The sequence below is a fragment of the Rissa tridactyla genome, chromosome Z (assembly GCF_028500815.1).
Source record: "Rissa tridactyla isolate bRisTri1 chromosome Z, bRisTri1.patW.cur.20221130, whole genome shotgun sequence".
Taxonomy (NCBI): Eukaryota; Metazoa; Chordata; class Aves; order Charadriiformes; family Laridae; genus Rissa; species Rissa tridactyla.
The window spans coordinates 5,988,629-6,010,606 of record NC_071497.1 but is presented as its reverse complement, the minus strand read 5'-3'; the positions used below and the strand labels follow the sequence as shown (position 1 = coordinate 6,010,606).

Genomic DNA, 21,978 nt, shown 5'->3' with positions numbered 1-21,978 from the left:
GTGCAACATAAAGGAACGGCTACACTTAGTCCAGGTTTCAAATATGTTAAAGAAATGTTGTCTGCGTGTCTCCTGCTAGTCACGCGGCAATCCAGCCACAGCAGTGCCAATCCAAAAATTCCAAATTTCCAATTTTTAGAACAAACCTAAATTAAACATTGGTTTAGTTGTTTGTCCCCTGATGCCTTTACTTTTTGTTACTATCCTTGTATTGAGAGCAGTAACTTGCTCACCCATAGCAGGTTATAGAGAGGATCTCTGAAGACTATGCAGTGGAGAATTTAGCACTTCAGGCTGTAATGCAATTAGTGACTTTCCCTGTTAAAATCCCATTTTCTGCTACTGTAATTTATCTAGTGTCAGGTTGCAGCCTCTGGTTCCTGTTCTGTCTTCCTCTAAGATTGGAGTCCTTCTCTATGCAATTTTTATTCCGCATTAAGGTACTTTAACGTCTGAATCTACCCTTGATACTCTGCAGAGTTCTTACGTTTCTCACTAAAAGTCATTTTCCCAGTCCTTAAATCCTCCACAGCTTTCCCAGGTTTTCCCACGAAAAACAACCAACACGCAACACCTCGCCCTGCAGTGCTATGGCACTGGTCTCACTTACCCTGCGCTACACAACCTCCAACTCACCCCTTTGTTGGCTTTTGGTTTCGTGTTTTTTTTTTTTTTTTTTTTTTTTTTTTTTTTTTTTAAAATTGGAGTCACTTTCACTCCTCACCTCCTAGATGGCTTTTACTAGCATATATTGAACAGCCAATTTACCACATTGTACTTCCCTGTGGCCAAGGAATCCCTGTCCAGATCAGATGCTTCCTGTGTCTTTCATTCTGTAAATTCCAGCCCGAATTCCTTGACTCTGCTGTCCCCTTCCTCACTTCCGCGAGCTCCTGTTGCCTGGGAGGTGACAGTAACAGCTCAATCCCGCTCCACGAGCAAGAGGACAGGGGAACCGGCCATCTGGACCAGATACAGATGTTTGGGCTGGAGGAGATTTTATATTTTACTCTTCTAATGGGGCTGACACCAAGAACAGGAGTGGAATAGCACGTGCTCACCCAAGGAAGAAAACCAGACTTTGGGACCAAAACTTGCACATCTGTCCCATACCCAAAATAATCCAAATGAATGGGAAAAGGTCAGATACATCTAACTCCAACTAAGAGCTCGTATTCTTTTAGTATCTGACACATGCACAACTGTTTCATGCTATACCCCATACACCTATAAAAATGCGCATTTCAGGAAATCACACAAGTTCTACACTCGCTGAAAAACTGCTTTCAGATTTGACAGGTGGGAAGAACGTGGGCATCATGGAAAGTAGCTTGTGAATCTCATAACTCGGAGATGGATGCTTTGTTTTCCTTTCGGCTTTCAAGAGCAACAGAATTACAAAATGGCTCCACAATTCATGAACTTAGAAGCTGCCCTTGCCCCAGACCCATCACCCCTGGGAAAGCAAAATGCTAACCCACAACAGTGTTTCAGAGGGGTCTTTAAACACACAGATATTACGGGAAGCAGAAAATGTTGCAGGATTGACTCCAGAACAAATATAACAAATTGCTTTCTATTTTTTAATGTAGATCTAGAGGGAAACTGAACATTTCTCCAAAAGAGTGACCTCCCTGTCTCTGCCACATCTATTTTGCTGTCCACCAGCTAATAGCCTGTCTGTCAAGCAGACAAGCAACAATAATTGTTACATCATCTTTGAAAATTCTTCACAAAATCTGAATCAAACCAGCAACATCATCGTTATTTTCTCAGCCCTGTCCAGACCAGCTAGCACAGGACAGGTAGCAGATGCGTGACCTCTTGGTTGGAGTACACTTCTGGGCCTCACCCTACCACAGGACATACTCAGATAAAATCAGCATTTTTAGAAGTTGGATAATCCCTAGGCTGTTACACTGACTCATGCATGCTTGCACTTGACAGCAGAGGTCAGCTTTGCTCGTTTTCCTCCCCGAAGACCTTTAAAGTCAGTGGGGCTTTAGAGTGTGAACCTCGTCGGTCCAAAAGCAACACGTCATATAACCCTTGAAATCAAAGACTCCCTTCCATTCCAGCACGCTGCCAACGCTTTCACACGGCTGCTTCTGGCTGCAGAGCAGGTGAGTGTGAAGCGCTGGAAGAGCGGAGCACGCACCTCCACAGCAACCAGGGCTGTGGCTAGCAGAAGGATGGATGCTTTTTCCAGGCAACTTGCCTGGACACTTCACAGGCAGAAAAGATGCTGTAGAGTCAGCAGCCTGAGTAAGCTGACGGCAGAGTTTGACACCAAAGACCTTTTGCAGGTTAAACACAACAAACTTCGTAGATGCAGAAACCTAGCCTAGAATAAATCTTGAGAAGCACCTACACTGTTTCAGCACCCACTGAACAACCTGAAGTGGCAAACTAGCATCAACATATCTCCCAGAGCAGAAGAACAGACTATAAAAACTGCTGAGAAGAACACACTGCGCTAAACACCCATTCTACTGTGAAGTCTTGGGGACTGCAGAGTCCCAAGGCAGTCTCAGGCTTCAAGTGGCATGGAGAAAGCAGAAGGCCGAGGTGGCTTCTGAGACACAAACAAATCTCCCACCATAGCTCACTACCTTCCTCCTAACCATGGTTCTAAATTCACCCTGCTGTCTGGGACAGGCTGGTCACTTTCAGGAGAGGATCCCACAGCTCAAATGCCTCGCACACTTTCAAATCCCCATCCCAAAAATGAAGACTGGCTTCTCCTAGGGACTGCTGGGCATTTTTCCTCTCTGCAACAGGACCGTCCTTTACAATTGAAGGGGTCTTTGGTACTAACTCGGTTTTAGGTTAAAGGATGCTGCTTTCTCAAGGATTTTTTTTTACCACTGCAGAACTATCTGAGCGGTTCTGACATCATTCACCTGTACGTGTTGCACAGATGGAAAGAAAAACCATGCATAACCAAATCTGCTATTCAAAAAATCAAATTAAAAAAAACCAAAGGTTACAAGATGTCATTCCTTTAAGTATATTCCTTCTTAGTGCTGCTAGGACAAAACAAATAGAAGAGACCATGTAATATGTTTTTAAACACGTTCCTTCTCTTTTTTTTTAAGACAGCAAATGCAACCCATTTTTAAGTACTTTCCTATTAGGAAATGGTGACAGTCAAAAAGAAAGGTAGTAAGTCCCATGACTATCGTGGGAAACTCAGAATTTCCTCCACCCACCATGGCATACAGCTGATCGTTTTTCCAGAAAGTTAAATTGTTCCTGAATTTTAATTCTAAAGCACACAGAAATGAAAACATTTGTATCAAATCCGTAAGTGGTTCTTCATGGGTAAAGTGCCATTCATGTGAATACAGCATTATCTACATTTATACTAGAAAATTGTTTATTCTGCTGCACCCCAAACAAGGAGGGGATAAATGGTCTACGCTATTTCTAAAAAAAGAAGATAAACCATTTAGGCTACCACAGAAACTGAGAAAAAGTCTGTGTACTACACGTTCTTTGGCAAACCTGGACATTTTGGCACAAATTGTTAACACGTGGGATGTATAATACAAAATAGGAAAAAAAAATCACACCAATAGACAATAAACATTTATTGATCTTTGGCTTTAGAAATTTTCCTATTTTGGATACGGGAAATGCTATATAAAATAATGGAAGGTGGTTTTTTTTTTTAAACCTAAAGTACTGCAAAACACTCTATCCTTTGACAGTGCACAAATGCAAGGCATGCAGAGTACATGTAGGGACACTAAATTACCACGTGAGCATCGCTGCAGTGGACATTAAATGTCTAACACGATCAAGGCTTTACAAAGGCAAGCAAGTTGGTGGGGCAGTTGATATACAGCAGCTATCACAGTTCCTCTTAGATTTGCTGTGGTATTACCATTAGCAACTAATGGATGTAAATTTAATCATGTGTGCGTCATAAAAGCAAAGTTAAATTATAACATTTTAACAGAACGAATGGGGAGTAAGAAAGTATAATCCTGTTTCACGTTACAAAATTTACTGATGTTAAAGGAATTCAGGTGTTTAGACGACAAACCAATTCTTACTATTTTCACATTAATAAAAAGCTGCCTGATACATGGTAACACTAAGCAAGACAAAACCAGCTTTGTAAATGCTCTGCAGTAAAAAAAGCAATGTAATTTCTTACACCTAGTGTAAGGAGGCATTTGGTGAGCTTACTGGAGCAACATTTCCCAAGCAGTGTACTACATACAGTACAGATTGCTACGGCCACTTTTTAGAGCCAAAAGCTCAAAATGCTTTTATAAGCCTTCCTCGGAGGAAGGCTTCCTTTGGTAGATTTGAATGAGCAACACCATCTCAACTTACCAGCACTTCACATTGAGAACGCGTAATTAACTCAAGAGTAGGCACCTGCTGTTTCCTCACTTTTTTTTAATTTCCCTGCTGAGCCAGACCAGGCAGGATTCCACCTTCGGCTCTCACCGTTCTCAGAGGCAGGGAAGTAGTTGAAAGATGAGGTTGGTTTCGCTATTCAATACCCTAAACAGCATCCCACAGAACTGGTACAAGGTGTAACTTGTGCCTTTTCTTTCGGAGCCCCTTTGCTGGGTGCCAGCCAGCCACATTACAATCCAGCTCTTTCGTATTCTTTCTGCCCCAAAAATCTATGCGGATGCAGTGAACTTGAGCGCAGCCTTTCTGAGCTCACACAGAATTACTTACCTGGCTGAAGTCACTCGTGTGCCTGCACAACTCGGGCGTAAGTGACACCCAGGGTGTCCCTACAAAGTCAACGCTTTCAGAATTGTGCAAGTTCTTTCCCCCGGCCATAAAAAAAAGGAAAACTGAATGCACAGCTGGCAGTGGGGTGTTGTATTACCAGTCAGGGAGTGGGAAAAGCTGTCAGATTATCATTAGAGTCGGAAGGACGGAAAAAGGTTTCTTCAAAATCTTATTTGCCTCCAACGTGTAATAACCCATGAACACACACGAACATTCTGCGTGTCAAAAACTGTAACGAAAAAATAATTTTATAGCAAACCCCATTTTAAGGGCTAGCATTCCTTGCATTTTCTTTCCAAAAAGTTAACCTTCTATTATGCAGCAAAATAACTACAAAGGTACATGCAAGAAATTTAAAGCATGTCTTCTAGAGACCACCCACATTTAGGCACTTTAGTCTACAGTGTACAAAAAGAATGCAATGTTACTGTAGGTTGTTTATTATTTGTAGTAATTGTACCTAAGTATCATCCACACTGACTCCAAAAAAAAAAAAAAATTAAAATCAACCACCAAATGCCCACAAAACCCCAACACAAAAGAGAGCAAATCCCCAGTTTTTTCCAACATGTGCTGCGCTCTCCCGTTCATGGACCCAAATGAACCTCTAAAGCATAAAGCAAACAAGACAATTTGTTTTGAAACAGCAGGTAACGCACCACCGGTCGGGACAGGTCGATATAATGCAACAACCACTTGACACCATCTTCACTGTGAAGCACGACAGTCTTAATGCTTGTAAAGCTGTAACTACAAAAATCGTATTTTAACAGTAATTTAGCAATAAGAGGAAGCTGGAACTTACATAAATTACATCAGAGTCTTTCCCATTTGGCAAATACTGAAATGAAGGGAGGAGAATCTTTTGTTCTTAGGTTTGCTCTAGAGTAAGAAGTATTTAGTGCTTTTCACTTAAAAAGACAAGAAAAAGGCTATTAACAGAACAACACTGAGTTTATGTATGTTCCCAGCAACAGAGAGACATGTTTAAACTAAAATATTTACAGCTTGGAGGATGTTCCCTGTGCAATTTGTAACAAGTCTACCTTATGAGAAGTTTTAGGCTCAAGTCATTTAATAGCATCTTTACATGAATATTTGCTCACATAAATGGGAAGACTGAAACATTAGACAAAGTTTCCTGTCATTGCTATTACAGAGTATTTCCCCACATGTATTCTTCCTAGAAAGGCTTACATACTGAAAACACAGCACGATTGTTAACAATGGGACAAAGGAAGGACTGAATACAGGAGAATTAAAAACTGTTTGTTGGCACGTCATGACATGGGTATGAACTGTACTTATGAAACAAAATTTTTGGTGCATTTTTCTTTTTCCTAGGTTTTTATCAAAAATACTATAAACATGCATTCTTGAAGCTTAGAAAATAAAGAGAAGCAGAGTTAGAATGAACAGAGTAAAAGAGAAAAAGGTTGACTTTAAGCATAAGGTATTTTAAACCAGGTTTCAAAAACAAAATACTTAGCAGCATCATAAAATAAACAGAAATGGCCTACTACTAAGGAGTTTGTAAAAAGCTACTCAAAACTCTACTGAGGTGTTTGTTTTATAAATAGCAGTCATACGGATAGCATGTTGAGGGAAACGCTGCAAATCTGAATAAGGATTCTTGACTGATGTGTGATCACTTAGGGGAGAAAGTTTGGTATTTACAGATGGATTTCACACTTCAATATAAAACTGCATACTTGTTGACACTTCAGTCTGGACATCAAGTTTTAAAAAAAATTTAGTGCAGAAGTATTTGACTTCTAGTTGCAGGCACTGATATTAATTAAAAAAAATGAAAATATGATCCATGGTATCAGGATTAAAAATAATTTCCATTAAAAATGCCATTGAAATCAAAGTTATAAAAATACACATACACTGGCATGCAAAACAATGTCCAGTGCAGCATTACTCTCCTGGCAGTCCACAGTGAGAGACTCGAAAGAGTTAAGTGCAGCATATACAGATGTCAGTAAAAGCAGCCTTGAAATAACATCTTGGCCCCTCCCGCAGAGGAGGAAGACCTTTCAGCCTAGGATTAGGAGCGGAGATTAGACATGCCATCCGTTTCAGTGCATGCACTGCCAAGGCCACAAAGCATGGCAGACCTTGCCGAAGAACAAGTTGCACCAAAAAAAAGAAAAAAAATCACTCCAAAGCACAGGACTGACTACTCTGCATCAGCTTGCTTAACTAGATCAGACATTTGGCTTCAATACTTGTTGCCTAGATGGTCCTTAGAGTAAATATCCATGAGGTCAAAATATTGCTCTTAACTTGCTGTTTGGGATTTAGGACTTAGGCTGCAGATGCTGAAAATAACAGTCTTATTTACTCATAATGGTAAACATTCAGATTTAATATTTGATTTAGGATACAAGTGACCTGTTGTTGCCTTCTTTTATTAAGATTTTGCTCAGCCACAATGGAAAGATTTCTCCAAGAGAACACACGTTTTTCTTTGGCCTGATGTTCATTCCATGTTCCCATTTTCACCATGCACTTAATTCTTCAGTCTTAACTAAAACACTGTAGTAACTTTGTAGTGACAAAATGAACTCGGGGGTTAAGTCTGGGGGTTTTGTGGCTAAGAAATGCACAAGTTGTGTCATACTGCAAAGCATGAAGCTTTCAAAAACTGCCCAAAAATCTTCTCTGGAGAAATACGCTATGTTCAAAAGGAAAACAGAGGTCTTTGAGAATATAGAGGCATAAGGCCTTTTGCCTTGTAGAACCTTCCAACAGCTTTACGATTAGATACTTTAAATTTTCTATGCGGTAAATCCAAGACCTTTATTACCATTTAGCTGTAGTTACTGTGACAAAATACAAAACTTAAATTTTGCTTTGAGGTTAGTTGAAATTTCCATACTCACTAACCATTTTATACAGAACGGGTATTCTACCTAATTGTTGTGTTGATGTATCTTGGTGGCATTTTTGTTTGTAGGCGAGTTTGACTTCACAATCCAGGTAAGCCAAGTGTACATCTCTATCCACAAATCTTCCAGTACTTCTGACTCAAAGAAGGTGAAGAACAACTGTCAAAGAGATGAATTTTCTAAAGTGTGTCCCTCTGCACAAGGATGTTCCCTTGTACTGATGCTACCTATTTCCCCCATTTCTTCATCTGTTGATTCTTATGCAAGAGAAGTCTGGAAGAAGAAAAACCATGCAGCTAAAAATACCTCAAAACCTGGCAAATCCTACAGGTTGAGAAGAGGACAAGTGCTGACTGAGAACATCGCCTGCAAAGTGGAAGAGCAGGCTTGTGATAATCCATTCTCTTTTTCCTAATCAACTTCTCTAAGCTCGGAAATAACACAAGTGTTACGTATGGACTTCCCTGAAGTTGCTGGAAGACTTGGATTTATCACTATCTTAATAATCTCTCTAAAGGGACTTTCATAATAAAAGTGCAATGTTTAAACATTCATTAAGAAGTTTGTTTATACTTCAGCTAGAATTCAAAGTTATTTAAAGTACTTATAGGAAATAATCCTTCAAAAACAAAATATAGTCCTGAATTAATTTATCCCAGTCAGTTCTGTGTAGGAACGTAGGGAAAAAGCTATAGACAGGAAAAAAGTCAAGCTAACAAGTCACATTACTGGAGTGAGAAAGAGATGTGCACTGAGGAAGGAAGAAAGTAAGAAAAGCTGATTCTTTGTCAAAGGCACCTTTCCTTCTAAAATCTCTCAGAAATGAAGTAGTTAGTGGGCAAAAAGCAAGAGAAAATGCTTAAGAATCCTGAATTAAAACTGCTAATCTCCCAGTCATGTTTTACCTGCTTTTCCATTTCTGCAAGATGCTTCTCCCCCCACACGCCCCACCCCAAGATGCTGATAAAGGTCTCAAAAAAAAGCAGTTGCCAGCTGCTGTTTTAAAGTAACTTACTAAAGAAGTGAGCAGGTACTCATTTCAACCTTACATAATATATATGTAAGTCAGGACTGTCAGCGTTGCCATTTTGCTTTAAAAGTCACTTTTGAGCATATCACACAATTGTAGGAAGCATTGCTCACAACTATAGCAATACACTCCCTCCAGTTTCACTGTCACCTCACACTTCAAAGGCGTTTATTGCTATATTTTAGTTTATAATAAGCCTCCTAGACTCATGTAAGGATTAAATGGCTCCAAAGAAAGACCATCTCCCACTTGGATCAGACGGCTGACCAGAAGGTCAACTATTCAGTTCTGCGGAACAATGAAACAGCAATGGCCAGAAGTGTTGATCTTAACTTTAGCAACATCCAGGTGCCTATTTTTCACTGTGATCAGTGTGACGTCTGAAGAATAAGACAGCATGAGCTCTTACCAAAAGCGCTGTAAAGCTCGGCTACACACACAATTACCTTTGCTGAATGCAATATTCTAGAACTACAGTTCACTTTTACTTACGAGCTTTCAGAATAAATACCTATGCCAACAGAAACTCTGTTACTTAACGTTATTTTGAAGTCTTCCCCAGTATCCAAAGTTCATTCCTTTTCTTCAGATTGCAACAATATCTCCTATATAGTGAGCTGCTTCGCCTAAGTTCACCATAAGAATCAGGCTGGACTACACTGTTTTATTTTCCTGAATGAAATACATTGGATACGTAACTATAACTTAAAAGCTGGCCCTATTACTTCTACTAGTAATGATACATCTCGAACTAACAGAAAGGGAGTCCAGTATTGCTGGATCTGTCGTATTTTGTCATTCTATTAATCCAAAAGACATTTACTAGGAATGTTTTCGAGATCTGAATATAAGAAGTCAAATATTTTTCTTTAGGCGAATTCACACAGTTAAGCCTTTGTCCCCATTAGTTATGAAAAGCTGGTGTGAAAAAAACCAAAGCTTTCAGCACCAGGAGCACTGAAATACGATACTGCAATGAAACCGGTAAAATCATGCAAAGTGTTCTCAGACATCCCAAATGCATGCGGAAGGTACTGGATGGTGTGCACAAATATTTCCCTAGTATCAGTAAATACAATTTAATAAACTAATAAATAACTTACAAGGCATTCAACACAGTAAGACAGTTTATCCCCATCTTAAGTTCTTGGTTTTCTGCATTCATTGATAGTTTGTTTTCCCATATGGTAGGTTTGCTACATATTAAATATTTAGTTAAGCTTTTCCATTTATAAATGCTTATTATATGCCAAAGCTGTACACAAATTCAAGAGAAAGAACATTAACATAAAACCAGCTAGTATTAGTTAAAAAACCCACTGACCTCTGCAAAGTGTAGTATTAATTTTTTAAAAAAACTACTGCATATAAATTCCCATTCCTGTTTTGCAATTACACAAAACATCTGAAAAACTGTCATCCTCTTTGTTTTGCAATGGTTTTATACTTGGAATCTATCTCTCCAGTTAAGCAAAACTTGTAAAGTTTATGCTTTGCTCCTTACTGTAGCTGTTTTATTATACAGAAAATTTATTTCTGAAGCCAAGAGATATTAGTAGTTACTATATGGCCAAGATAACACAGATTAGAGTGACAAAAATCATCATCTGACAGAGCAGACATTTCAAGATTAACAGTTTAAGTAGATCTTTTCTTCCAAAAGAGCATAAGTTCTTTAGTATAGCTAAGTACCTTTGAAGAGGCACCAAAAACAAATAGCCCTTTCAACTGAACGTTCAGAAAAAATTCAATTTTCCTTTCAAAAGGGATCTTGAAATTACTAGATACACATACATCCCTCTCCCACGGCCCTGTAAGATACATTCAGTAATTTAAAATAAAGATTCCATATTTTATAACTTCATATATATTATATATTTAATATATAATATATATTTATATGTACATTACACAGACACATACACTCTCAGTCAGCAGGATTAAACTGTTTTGTTTTGAAATGTTTGGCGTCACTAATCATCTCCTATTATTTTGTGAATTCAATGGAATTTATCTATTACCTGAAAAGAAATTTAAAAGATCCAAATGGAATCTGTGGATCACTATTAGCACCAATATAGATGGCCATTACTTCAAAGTGACTGCAGGGACTGAAATAATATATTTTTTTATAACCCCTCTCTTACTGCACAAGCATTCCTGCAAAATATTTAGGCAGCAATACCTGTCAGGTCATACATCTATTCCTGTTAAATTTAAATTTTATACAACTTTCCTTACTGTAATATACAGTATCTCTTTTGTCCTGTTGGATTATTTCATTTTTCATGGAGAAAAGTGATTGATAGCTATCCAACAGAATATTTTTTTTTTTTTTTTTAAATCCCCTCTCTCCTTCCATTGTATGGCTCAGTTTCAAGATTTAATTGATAGGCAGCCACCATCACTATAACCAGTACCCTTCTAACACAGTTCTGTCACTGACTGTTGATGCTTAAAACAAAGTTTAGAGGTTGGCTTGCTGTTTATGGAAACTAAGATACTCAGAGGTCGTATCTTTTCAGCACGCTCACCACCACCTGCCACCCAATAATGTCAGTCAGTCCCGATACTATAATTCAATTAGTTACCTACCATTTGGGTAACAAAAATAACAAACCCAGTTGCGATTTTAAACATTATAAGAATATTCACCCTGAGAACACAGAGGAAGTGTTTAAAAAAAATTCTGATATGTTTTCTCTTCATGTATAGTTTTCTTTTCTCTTCATCCCCTCCTGGGTACCTGGGTTTGTATCTAAGTATTTGACCTCACGCTTGCTTTGTCATTTGACCTGTTCATGCCACAGTCAGGTACTGATGATAGAAAAGCCCAAAAAGGCTTGTAGAAAAGAGGCAAGCAGCAATCCACCAGGTGAGGAAAGACAGGAGTCCCCGGAACAGGAGTGGAGTGAAAATATTCTTTAGGCTTCCCAAGGCCATTGTTATTTGTACTACAGTTACTTTCATCTTTCCATCAGCAGGTGGAGACTCAGAATAAACTGAATTGGGAAGCAGGCTGTTCTCTACTGGAGTGTCAGAATTCAGTTCTGGGTAGACGCCCCAAGAATAATTACCTGTGAAAAAGAAACAAGTAACAGATATTTGTATAATCAAATCCAAGTTCTGTTATTTCTGCCACTCTAAAGATCATCTTAGATATGTTTTTCACACACAAAAAAAAATATTGACTTTTTGAGATTTAGTAAATACTAACTGTATTCATCTGCATGGCTTCCTGATCATCCTAGTAAACTGTTAGGGTAGGATTCACCTTACCTTTTGACACCCTACCATCTACGTATGATATAGCTGCCTTGAGACCCCTGTCAGTGCTGGGTATGATTCACCTCACCAGGTGTAGCTGTCTACCCTAGAATGGGATAAATCACAGCCTACTAAAGCCTATCTCCATTGACATTTTACGAAAAGAATGCCACGACTGCATGACAGGCTGTGAAAGACATCCCTCACAAGAAAGAAGATAAACAAAAAAAAACCCAGAGTGACATCAGATCTCCCAATAATGACACGAACCCAGTATCTCACAATTTCTGTTCAAAGAGACCACTTAAGATTGAAAAGCTGAAAAAAATTCATTTAACAGATGCTTATAAGGTTAAATCAATAATTCTTTATACAACTCACTTTTAAAATACTTTTTAGACAAATATTTCAACAGAAGTAAACAGCCCTATTTTTTGTATTACACAAATTCTCAAAAATAAATCAAACAAATTAGCATATAATTGAAAGATGTCAAAAGCATCAACAGAAGAGGATGAGGACTGCTTAAAAGCCATAGACCAGTATGTTTTAAGTAGCAGGAAGCTACAACGTATTTCTGTATTAAAGTACTCATACATTCAAATTCTCTTTAGTAAGCTGAAAATGTAAGAGCCCTGTATAGGAGACAACACATTTTTGTTGATCCAATTTTGCCTACCTAGTGTTTTCAAGAGCAGGGTTGTGTGAAGTAGCATTACCAATGGTGCAACGTACTGCAGTGCAATTACACAGAGATAATAGAATACCCGAGCCACCTGGGAAAACAGAAGAGAGCAATTCATAAGTTCTGGATGATCAAAACAAACCTTTACGAATAGATCTAGGAAAAACAAGCAATTTATTTAAAAAAAAAAGAAAACAACAAGTACTTATGCAGTAAAGCTGTTTTAAATGTTTTCTACCACATCTTGGGATGGGACATATTTTCTTCAAAAGACCTAATGAAGAAACCCCCATAATGAACTCCAGTTGCAGGGCATTTACAAATCTGAGAGGAAGTGCTGAAAGGAAGTAATTAAAAGCATCAGTTCTGTTAAAACGAACAGAAACAATTTTGCTTCTGCAAACTCCGTGTCATCATTCAAAGACTCCTCCTTCAATAAACCAGAATCAACGCTAAATATATGTTCAATTTTTAAAGTCCCCAGTGATTTCAAACTCAATCCTGTTTAAAAAATGAAGCAGTAGTCGCTGTCCAAAGCCTCATAAAAAGCAAATTAAAGTTAGGTTAATACTGCAGTCCCTTCTCAAAAGCAACATATTTTTAAGATATCCAACTGTGAAACACCGATGTTTTAAGAACAATGACAGGATGGTTTTTCATTAATAGTTGATCAATAACAGCATTTAAATGGTCTTTATTTCAGGTATACATTATGGTTCATTGAAATCCACTCAGATTTACCCCTCCCCCTGCTCCCAATCTGTTCCATCTTTCTCAAGATTGTTGCCTTACGTATTTTATATAAGCTATTGACCTAAAAGACAGGACCAAATAAAGAAGGAAAAAAAGTCATAAAATCAATAGCAAGCAAGCAACGAAATAAAGGTAACTGGATTTTAGAAAAGATGAAGGCATACATGACATTTTTGGAAATACTTCTAAAGCCTCAAAGGGCTTTGTGATGAGCAAGCATCAAAAAAACTAACATGAGACAAGAAATATTGTAAGAGAATTGATGGAATATGGTAAGAAAACATCATCGCTGTAGGATGACAGCTAGGAAAACTTTACTGGCAGTTCCAGGAGAAGATACAGAGATCCTGGATAAACAGATTTAGGAAACACCATATAAAGACATTATTGTTTTACAGATAGGGTGAAAGCTCCCAGAACCAAAATTATGCAATAACAGCATTCAACACAGTTCTGTCCTAACCAGTTGCTGCTACCTGTATTTCCTAACCTTTTTTCTGAAGCAAATTGCTACCCCCTTTGTTTGTAAATAGCTACTGCGTAGTCCACTTAACAACCTTCAGATACTCAGTGAAGCCAAGGACAAGATCATAAGTAATAGTGGCAATCCTAAGAGAGGAATCTGTCTTATGGCATACTTCCAATGCTCCTCCTGCAATATATCCCAGCTCAGCAGGATCATCAGGCACCACTATCATGCAACACTAGAAATGTAAGTTTATTTTGCAGGCAATGTGCAACACCATTCTACAACAAGCTTACGAATTTCTACCTCGTCACTTTGTTGATGGTAGGTTTCATTACTTTTCTTTAAAAAAAAAAAAATCAAATTTTTCCTTTGCCACAGTAAGATGGGCAGACAGTTTGTAACTAGGGCAGTGCACTTGATGGTGGTCTGACAGAATTAAGCACGTCTCATTTTATAGTAAAATATAACCACCTAATCTTAAATTTTGCCACAATTCAAAAATCATAGTTGGGATTAGGTAACAGTATTTCACTCTTCTAAATTCAACTATTTCTTTTTTCCCCACGTTGTAGCCACAGATCACTCTCAGCCTGTGCACTCCCCCAGATCTATTCATGCTGAACAGAAACACATCATATTTGTAAAGAACAACTCATGACGGGATCTTTTACGAGTACTTCCAAATAACTTAAGACAGCCATCTGCACAATACGGATGACAGACCTCTGTATATTTTGATCTGCAGAATTTCTCTGTAATAGTGCTCTTTTTACCAGAGACATAGTTTAGGAAGCTTCATTCGGATTTCAGCTTTGGTGCCACAGACGTCATAAGAAACTGGGGAAAACGCATTTGTACAGACAGAGGACTCCAAATTTGTAACCTCAGTAACACCATACTTACCATTTTCTGTAAATCAACCATACTTATTCTGCCAGCTTCCTTTTTCATCTGATCTACGCTTTTCTGGGCTAAATTCAGATAGGCCTGTAAATGATGACGCATCATAGCCAATCGCAAAGCACACAAGAGGATTATAATCCACAACCTCACGGTGTCAAATGTATCTTCTGTCATTCTGTGGATTAATAAAAAAAAAAGAAAGGCAATGCTGTTTTCCAAAGGTCACCTACTGCTATGGAGTTATTTGTTTGTATCATCTGTAAAGAAATTTTGAAGCATATTGTCAAAAATACCCAACACAATCTAAAGTTACAAAGTTCATGTGCAAGCAATATTAACTTTGGTCCTCTGCTCCTCTCTCTACTGCTACTTCTTAGTAGCCCTGTTACAGCATAAGATCCAAATTAGTATGCATTGTAAACAAGAATAGCTCTTAAATGCTTAAATTCCGAGTAATGAAGACAACACACTACAAAACAAGCTCGCTCAGATAATTACAGGACTTGATACACACAGTTCTAAATAGCAAATGTGTGCTTCAGTTGCCTTAGATACCCTGTTACAGCAAAACCCTCATTTTAAGAAAAACCAAGGAACAAAATGGGAGCGCAAAATATTTGCGATGTTTTATGTAATAGTTCAGTGGTCACAGAATCACCTTAGAAGCAGAAAACAATAAAAGCATCAGCCAATCGTATCTGTTATATGTCTATTTGACTACTACCATTTTGATTTATCTAGACTAAAGTGACAGTGACAATCACCTATGCTACTTGTACAATATTTATTTCAGACACCGCTCTTCCTGAAAATCCTGTCCATTTTTTATTTTTTAAAGTGTTTTAGCTATCAATTCCACATGCACTTCATCTACACATAGATCTTAAGACAAATTGCTTAGGTTAGTTCTCATGCCAGTGTACCCCGACTGTCTTCAGCGAAACCGCTCCTCTCCTACACCAGTATGTAAGATACAAGGTTCCAGAAGGTGGCAGTGAGGTCGTATTCCACCCCTAGGAAGAACAACCCATCACTGACAAGGAGATGCCAGAAGATAGCAGCTTTTTGGGAACCACCACCTTAACATTCACCACTTTGCGACTAATTCTCGTTCTTCTGAAGTAACAGAAGCTTTTTAGAGCTCAGCTGCAACTTCCACACTATCTTTGAAAGCAAATGCTGTTAAATTTTAAGTTTTTCACATTTTTATGACTTTCACAGGGCACTACTTAAACTTATGGTTTTGTTCTCCATACCCCAGAAAGAATTTTTAAAGGGAATCTTACAAAGGGACGCTCTCTTTGCCCAAAGGTGGGTTCATAATGTAGTCCTTAGCGATTGGTTTTACCCACAGTAGAACCATAAATAAAGGTGCCAAGAAGTTTATATGTAGCAATGTTCTGAAAGAAAAAAAAACAGGGAAAGGTTATTAAATACAAACAATTACCATGCTGCTGAAATGGGCGGTAGAGATTCAAAAGGAGAAATTCAAATTTTAAAATAGTCGTGAGACAGGGTAAATAAGAAAATTACTTCCCTATTTTACAGATATAACTTATGTTTAAAAAAAACTTACATACTTTGAAATCCCGCTGCTTAAAAAAGTTCTCTTAGAACATCTGAAAATTTGATTTATTCCAAAGAATCTAATGATAGGAGCTACCTGCATTATTCCACACTATTGTAAAAGACAGTTGTTGAAAATGTCCGTATGATAGCGTAACACCAAACTGCACTAGCTATTACAGTTTTAACCTACAGTCAGCATATAAGGATAATTACAGGAAGTATGCTGCTGTATTTATTTTTTTCGCTTTAGTAAAAATGTACTCAGATTAATTTCCATTATCTATATAGACCAGGGGAAGCAGTTCTCACAGGTCAGACTTCCCAGTTCAATGAAGATTTTTGCTTAGAAACCTTGACTAAATGAAACTAGGTACTTCCATTCAATTAAAGATATTCAGACAAAAACCAAACAATAGCCAGCATAGCTATTCTATTTTAAGAGCATTGTAGTAAACTGCACAGCTAATGTAAAAGTAGTACTCTCTTCTGATTTCTGAGTACAAAATACACACTAGAATTTAAAGAGAGGAGATAGTTTTCTGGAGTTTTTCCTGAAACTAATATCCTTCTTCGTTTCTGAACCTGATATCCCACTCATTTTTCATTACTAAAATGAAACAAAAACAGATGAAGACTTCAGTGCTGTCGTTCCGGTGGTTTTGCTAGTGCAATGCTTCCTCACTAACAGAATCAGCTTGTCTATACTGCCACCTCCAACCAGAGTGCTTCAACACTATAGAAAAAATGTGGTAATCAAAAGTTATTCTAAAGAACACAAGACCTTACTGATTTCAAACTATCAAGCTTCCTAAAACCATTAAAATGTTGGCATGTTTCAGAAGATGTCATCACACACACATTTAAATCATTGGTTTCAGACGAAGAAATAAGCACTGCTAGTTATTCAGTGTTGCTAGGGAACACGACGGCATCAAAGAACAATCCAAAGCACTTCAGTAACTTGTGAAAGCATTTTACCTGAGCTTCTACTTATTTAAGACATCCTACTGAGTTAATGGACTGGAGTGTGCCAAAGGGTGGCAGGAATCCCTTTCTGTTTGTTTGAGTACAAGGAGAAAGGCTGAAAGACTCCTGAAGCAGGCTAAGGAAAATGAGTGAATGTGTAGAAGAGTGGTACAAATTGATCAGGAAGATTCCAAAACATAAGCAGCAAAGAATACGCCTGACAAAGAAAAAAACCAAGCCATCTATCAAAAACAAAAGGGACACCAGATTATTTTTATTCTGTTTACCCCTCAAAAAACACAACTCACTCCCTGTGTACATAAAAGAACCACATTAATCATTTTGAACATATTAGTGAAGTGGCAGTTAATCGTTAACCTTTACTTTTTTTAGGGGGTGGGGGGGCAGGGTGAGGGGTTGAAGGGTGTCAGTCTTCCCTGTAAGTTGCCTTCAACAATCAGTTCCAATATCACCTAAACTTTAGGTTAGAGAAGATTTACTTTTCATAACCCCACTCCAGTGGATATTAATTACTCCTTTAGTTCATGATTAATGAACTTCTGTTTCAGAGATTTTATATTTCTGCCTAGGATCTCATGTCCACAGATAAGATGTTGGACAACTAGATAGAAGATACTTACAAAAAAGGCACAAGAAATCTTAAAATATGGAGAACCATAAAAATTAAAAACTAAGCACTGTATTTAGCTGAAAAGAACAGATTATGAGGTGATTCAGTCACAGTCTACACACTGAAACTTCACAGCAGATAAAACAAGCCAACATCTTACAGCTGTACCTGGATGCATTCAACTACGACGACTGCAAGTGTAACACAGAGTACTTGGTTATAAATTTACCAAGAGTGAAGGAATCTACTTTAAACACAGATTAATTTTTAAGATGGGCATTTTTCATGGAAAAAAGATAATGCAGTTTGCATATAAATAGTTTTCATTTCAGAAGATATAACAATTCTCTTAGGAAAGTGACCTGACTAAATGATCACAATGGCCTATGCTGCAGAATCTGTCATTAACATGTATTAAACATCAAAGGTCAAAATCTATGAAAGACATTTGGAGGTTTTCTCTCAACCAGAGAACACTGAAGAGAAATAGTTAAATCAGAGAAAACATTTTACTAACAAACTCAAGGACGGCTGAAAATTAAAATATTCCTTTAAACTGTTATTAACATCTGATCCTTATTAAATATTCTGGGTCATCCTTTCTTTGTGTCTTATCCTAAATTTATTAAAAGCACGATGCCCACCTGGAGGTGGGGGTGGAAAAAAAAAAAAAAAAGAGCCTGTGGTTGCATCTCTGCTTACTGAAAGTTATCTTAACTTCCAAAAAAAAGATATGATGGGGGAAAGGAAGCAGTAAGCAGAAACATTCGTGGTGGAGGAGGAAAGGAAAGCTCCTTTAATTGGGACTCTAATTACAAGGCAAAGAAGGTAACAGACTGGCAGAGCAGAAAGAGGCAGGTGGCAAGTCTGCTCAGGATACGAAAAGCAGGCAGCAACAGAAGTCTTAGTCACTACCTTCTTCTTGGAATAGTTTGCTTTGTTTATTTTCAGACATTAAAGACTGAGTAGCATATATGTGCACATATTTTCTCTTACTGTGTTATTTTTTCTGTTGCTAAATTCAGAGCATCCAGATGCATTTGAGCCAGTCGCAAGCCAGGGAATGTCAAAAAAGCACCAATAAGTGAACACAGAACAGCCAGGAACAATTTGAAGGTTAGTTTAGACACAGGACCCCTAAAAGAAAAGAAAGGAAATAAGCATTTTCTTGGGGGGGAAGTTGTGGGGGTAGGGTATCAGAAACTACTTTCAACTCAACAGTATCTAACATTTAATAAAAAATGCAAACATTATTCTATAGTTTTACTCTGGAATACCAGCATTATTGCAAACCAATCTGGAGTTAAAATTAAAAAAAAAAAAACAAAACACCAAGTCAGCTATTTATTTCCTAGAAAAACAGAAAACCTAAGCTACTGCCTGTAAGACGTTAAGTTTGTTAGTAGAGAAGGAAAAAAAAAAGAATAATTTCATATTGTAATTAACAACAAAATATATAAGAGAAATTGCTAATAGAATGAATTTAATAATTATGTTTTTAAGAGAGGAACAGATGCATCAGTAAGTTTAAGTGGTCAAAGACAAAATGAATATTTAAGTTACACTACTTACTTTCTACCTTGATCCATCAAAAAGCTCTATCAAACTGTTATTACTGCAGTTTTTCACAGATTTATCTAATACATACATATGGCCAATTAACGTGTCTCTTCAAGTGATTTATATAGTTTTAGTGAACTATGGAGTATATAAAAAAAATTACTGAAGAAATATCCATGATCAACTAAGTTACAGAATAAACAAACACTGATTACACAAAAAAACAAGTGACATGTAACTAACACAGATTAAAGAGTAACAAAAATAAATCTAGTGATCCACATGAGTTTCAGATTCTTTCTTAATCTGTGTCATATCAACTACCAAGAGACACCATCATCAACTCAACTGCTGCCATAAGCAGTCAAAGCACCACACAAGTTCAAAAATACACAAACACTGAACAGGAAAATTAATACAGAAGTTAGTAAACCTGCAATAGCTTAGAAAAAGCAGAGTGAAGAAAGGCTAAGAAACACATGGGATTCAGTTAAGGGTTTCCCATGAATTTATTCATAAACGACAAACTAATCTAGTTTGAGGAAACCTCTGTTCCTCAAAAATAAAGAGATTCTATAGCTTCTGCACGATACTTAAGAACTTCCAAGCAAGAAATTCAAAGTTGTGCTCCCATAGTGATTACATATCCCATAAATGCATTTTAGAGCATTTCTATAGGGAACAAATTGTAACCAAAATCCATTTTCCAATATACAAAGGCTGTCTATGACAGTGATTGTATATTTGTGTAACATAACAACCTATAGCATATTCTTCAACAGCCTATGCAAAACTTGGATGTCCTGTAGCAAGCAAATGATTTTGCATAATTGGAGAACACTAATAGAACCTGAAAACAGGACTGAAGGCCAAAATTTACTCCTAATAACTAATAACTGTATCACAAGCTTTATCTGCAGCTTTTGCACATTCATCCTCTTGCATACCATAGGAACGGCAAAAGATACCTAGCACCTGTTTTAAGCAATCCTTGCAAAGCTGAAGGGAATTACTGCAAAAAAAGTGTTCACAGTTTTGAACAATATTTTATGAACTACAACAAAATGTGAGGGTAGGAACTACCTCCAAAATAAAAATAGAAAACACAAATGCAACTTAAGTTACTTGTGACTGCTGATGAATTATTTTTATTAATCCACCTCTTCACATTATTATAAATATTATAAGCATGTACAAGAGAAACACATGCAAGACAAATGCTTGCTAAGAAAATCCAAGTGATTCAGTTATAAATGCACGCATAAAACAGACAAATGTATTTTCAGGAACTTACTGCGATTCCAAACCCTGCTTTTCAAGAAACTGCATAGCACTTTCTGAGAAATTCGAGAATCCTGCAGAGACATAAATTATATGTATTTTATGACAGTACAAATGCAGAATCCCTTTTTTGAAATAAAATGCCAGCTAACAGGTCATCTTATAAACAAATTTTCTTATGTATAGCATAGCTCTTTCATGTGCTAATTAGTATGCCATAATTGAATAAAACTTGATTATTAACATCTCTGATATTATTACACTTCAGGAACACAAATAAAATTAACATTATTTTTTACAAACATAAGTTTTTGGGGTTTTTTTGAGTAAAGAACCTTCACTTTACTATGAAAGGCAAAATGGGTTAAATGTAAAACTGGAAAGCAAACATAATTAACAAATGATTACACTTTTAAAAGAAATCAGGGAAAACAGAGGATATCCTCCAGAATCTACATTCCAAAGCAAAATTTCTTAAAAGTGTATGACACAGAGTTCACTTTAACACAGATATTCTCAAAAACGCAAAAAAGACTGGAAATAAAATTTTTCACATCATGCAATCACTAGAGGTGTTGCAAACCATAAAGAAAGGAGTTACCTGATTCCAGTCCAAATTCTAGATAGTTGTCTGTCACAATGAGGATTGCCATTGCTTTCACGAAGAAGAAAAAACCAAAGGTGACACAGACTGACCTTTCACCTCCATCCTCTACTTTGAAATAATGGGTAGTCAATGAAAACAGTACCTTACTACACAAGAAAAAGGTCAAGGAAAATTAAGTTTGTAAAATAACTATATTTAAGAATTATAAAGCTGTGTTTTGATCATCTACACTAGGGTTGTTCTATGATGCGTAATTTTTTGTAAAAAGTAATACGCGTTCAACCAATTTCAAGTTAAAATTACAGAACACTGGTAAAGCGTAATAATCACATAATGGGTAGCCAGGAATACACCACTCTGGAGTATAGCTTTGGTTTAGGCTTACTTATAGTTAATTGCAGCGGAATTCACGATCAATCTAGGAGAACTAAGCCACAGTTTAAGTGTAAATGATTACATAATCATAAGTTACATCAAACAAGAAAATAAGACAATTGTATTTTCAATGCAAAATATTGAGCTAAATGAAAAATATTCCATTAAACTACATAACTCAAGATTTAATTAATTTCAAAACCCAAAATACTACTTTTGAA

The 21,978-nt window shown here is 37.1% G+C and overlaps 1 protein-coding gene across 2 annotated transcripts in view; it reads right to left on the bottom strand.

The window, feature by feature from the left end:
- Nucleotides 1-639: 639 nt before the first annotated feature.
- The window catches only part of TMEM161B (transmembrane protein 161B), a 51,767-nt gene continuing 30,428 nt past the window's right edge, over nt 640-21,978 (bottom strand). The window contains exons 6-12 of one of the 2 annotated variants that reach the window (XM_054185050.1): nt 21,377-21,528; nt 20,789-20,849; nt 18,931-19,071; nt 16,055-16,168; nt 14,769-14,943; nt 12,638-12,734; nt 640-11,768 (exon numbers count right to left, since the gene is read on the bottom strand). In XM_054185050.1, the coding sequence (XP_054041025.1) occupies nt 11,491-11,768; nt 12,638-12,734; nt 14,769-14,943; nt 16,055-16,168; nt 18,931-19,071; nt 20,789-20,849; nt 21,377-21,528 (1,018 nt within the window). In that variant the 3' untranslated portion in view covers nt 640-11,490. The remainder of the gene's footprint in view (nt 11,769-12,637; nt 12,735-14,768; nt 14,944-16,054; nt 16,169-18,930; nt 19,072-20,788; nt 20,850-21,376; nt 21,529-21,978) is intronic. The other variant, XM_054185051.1, reaches the window with a different exon arrangement.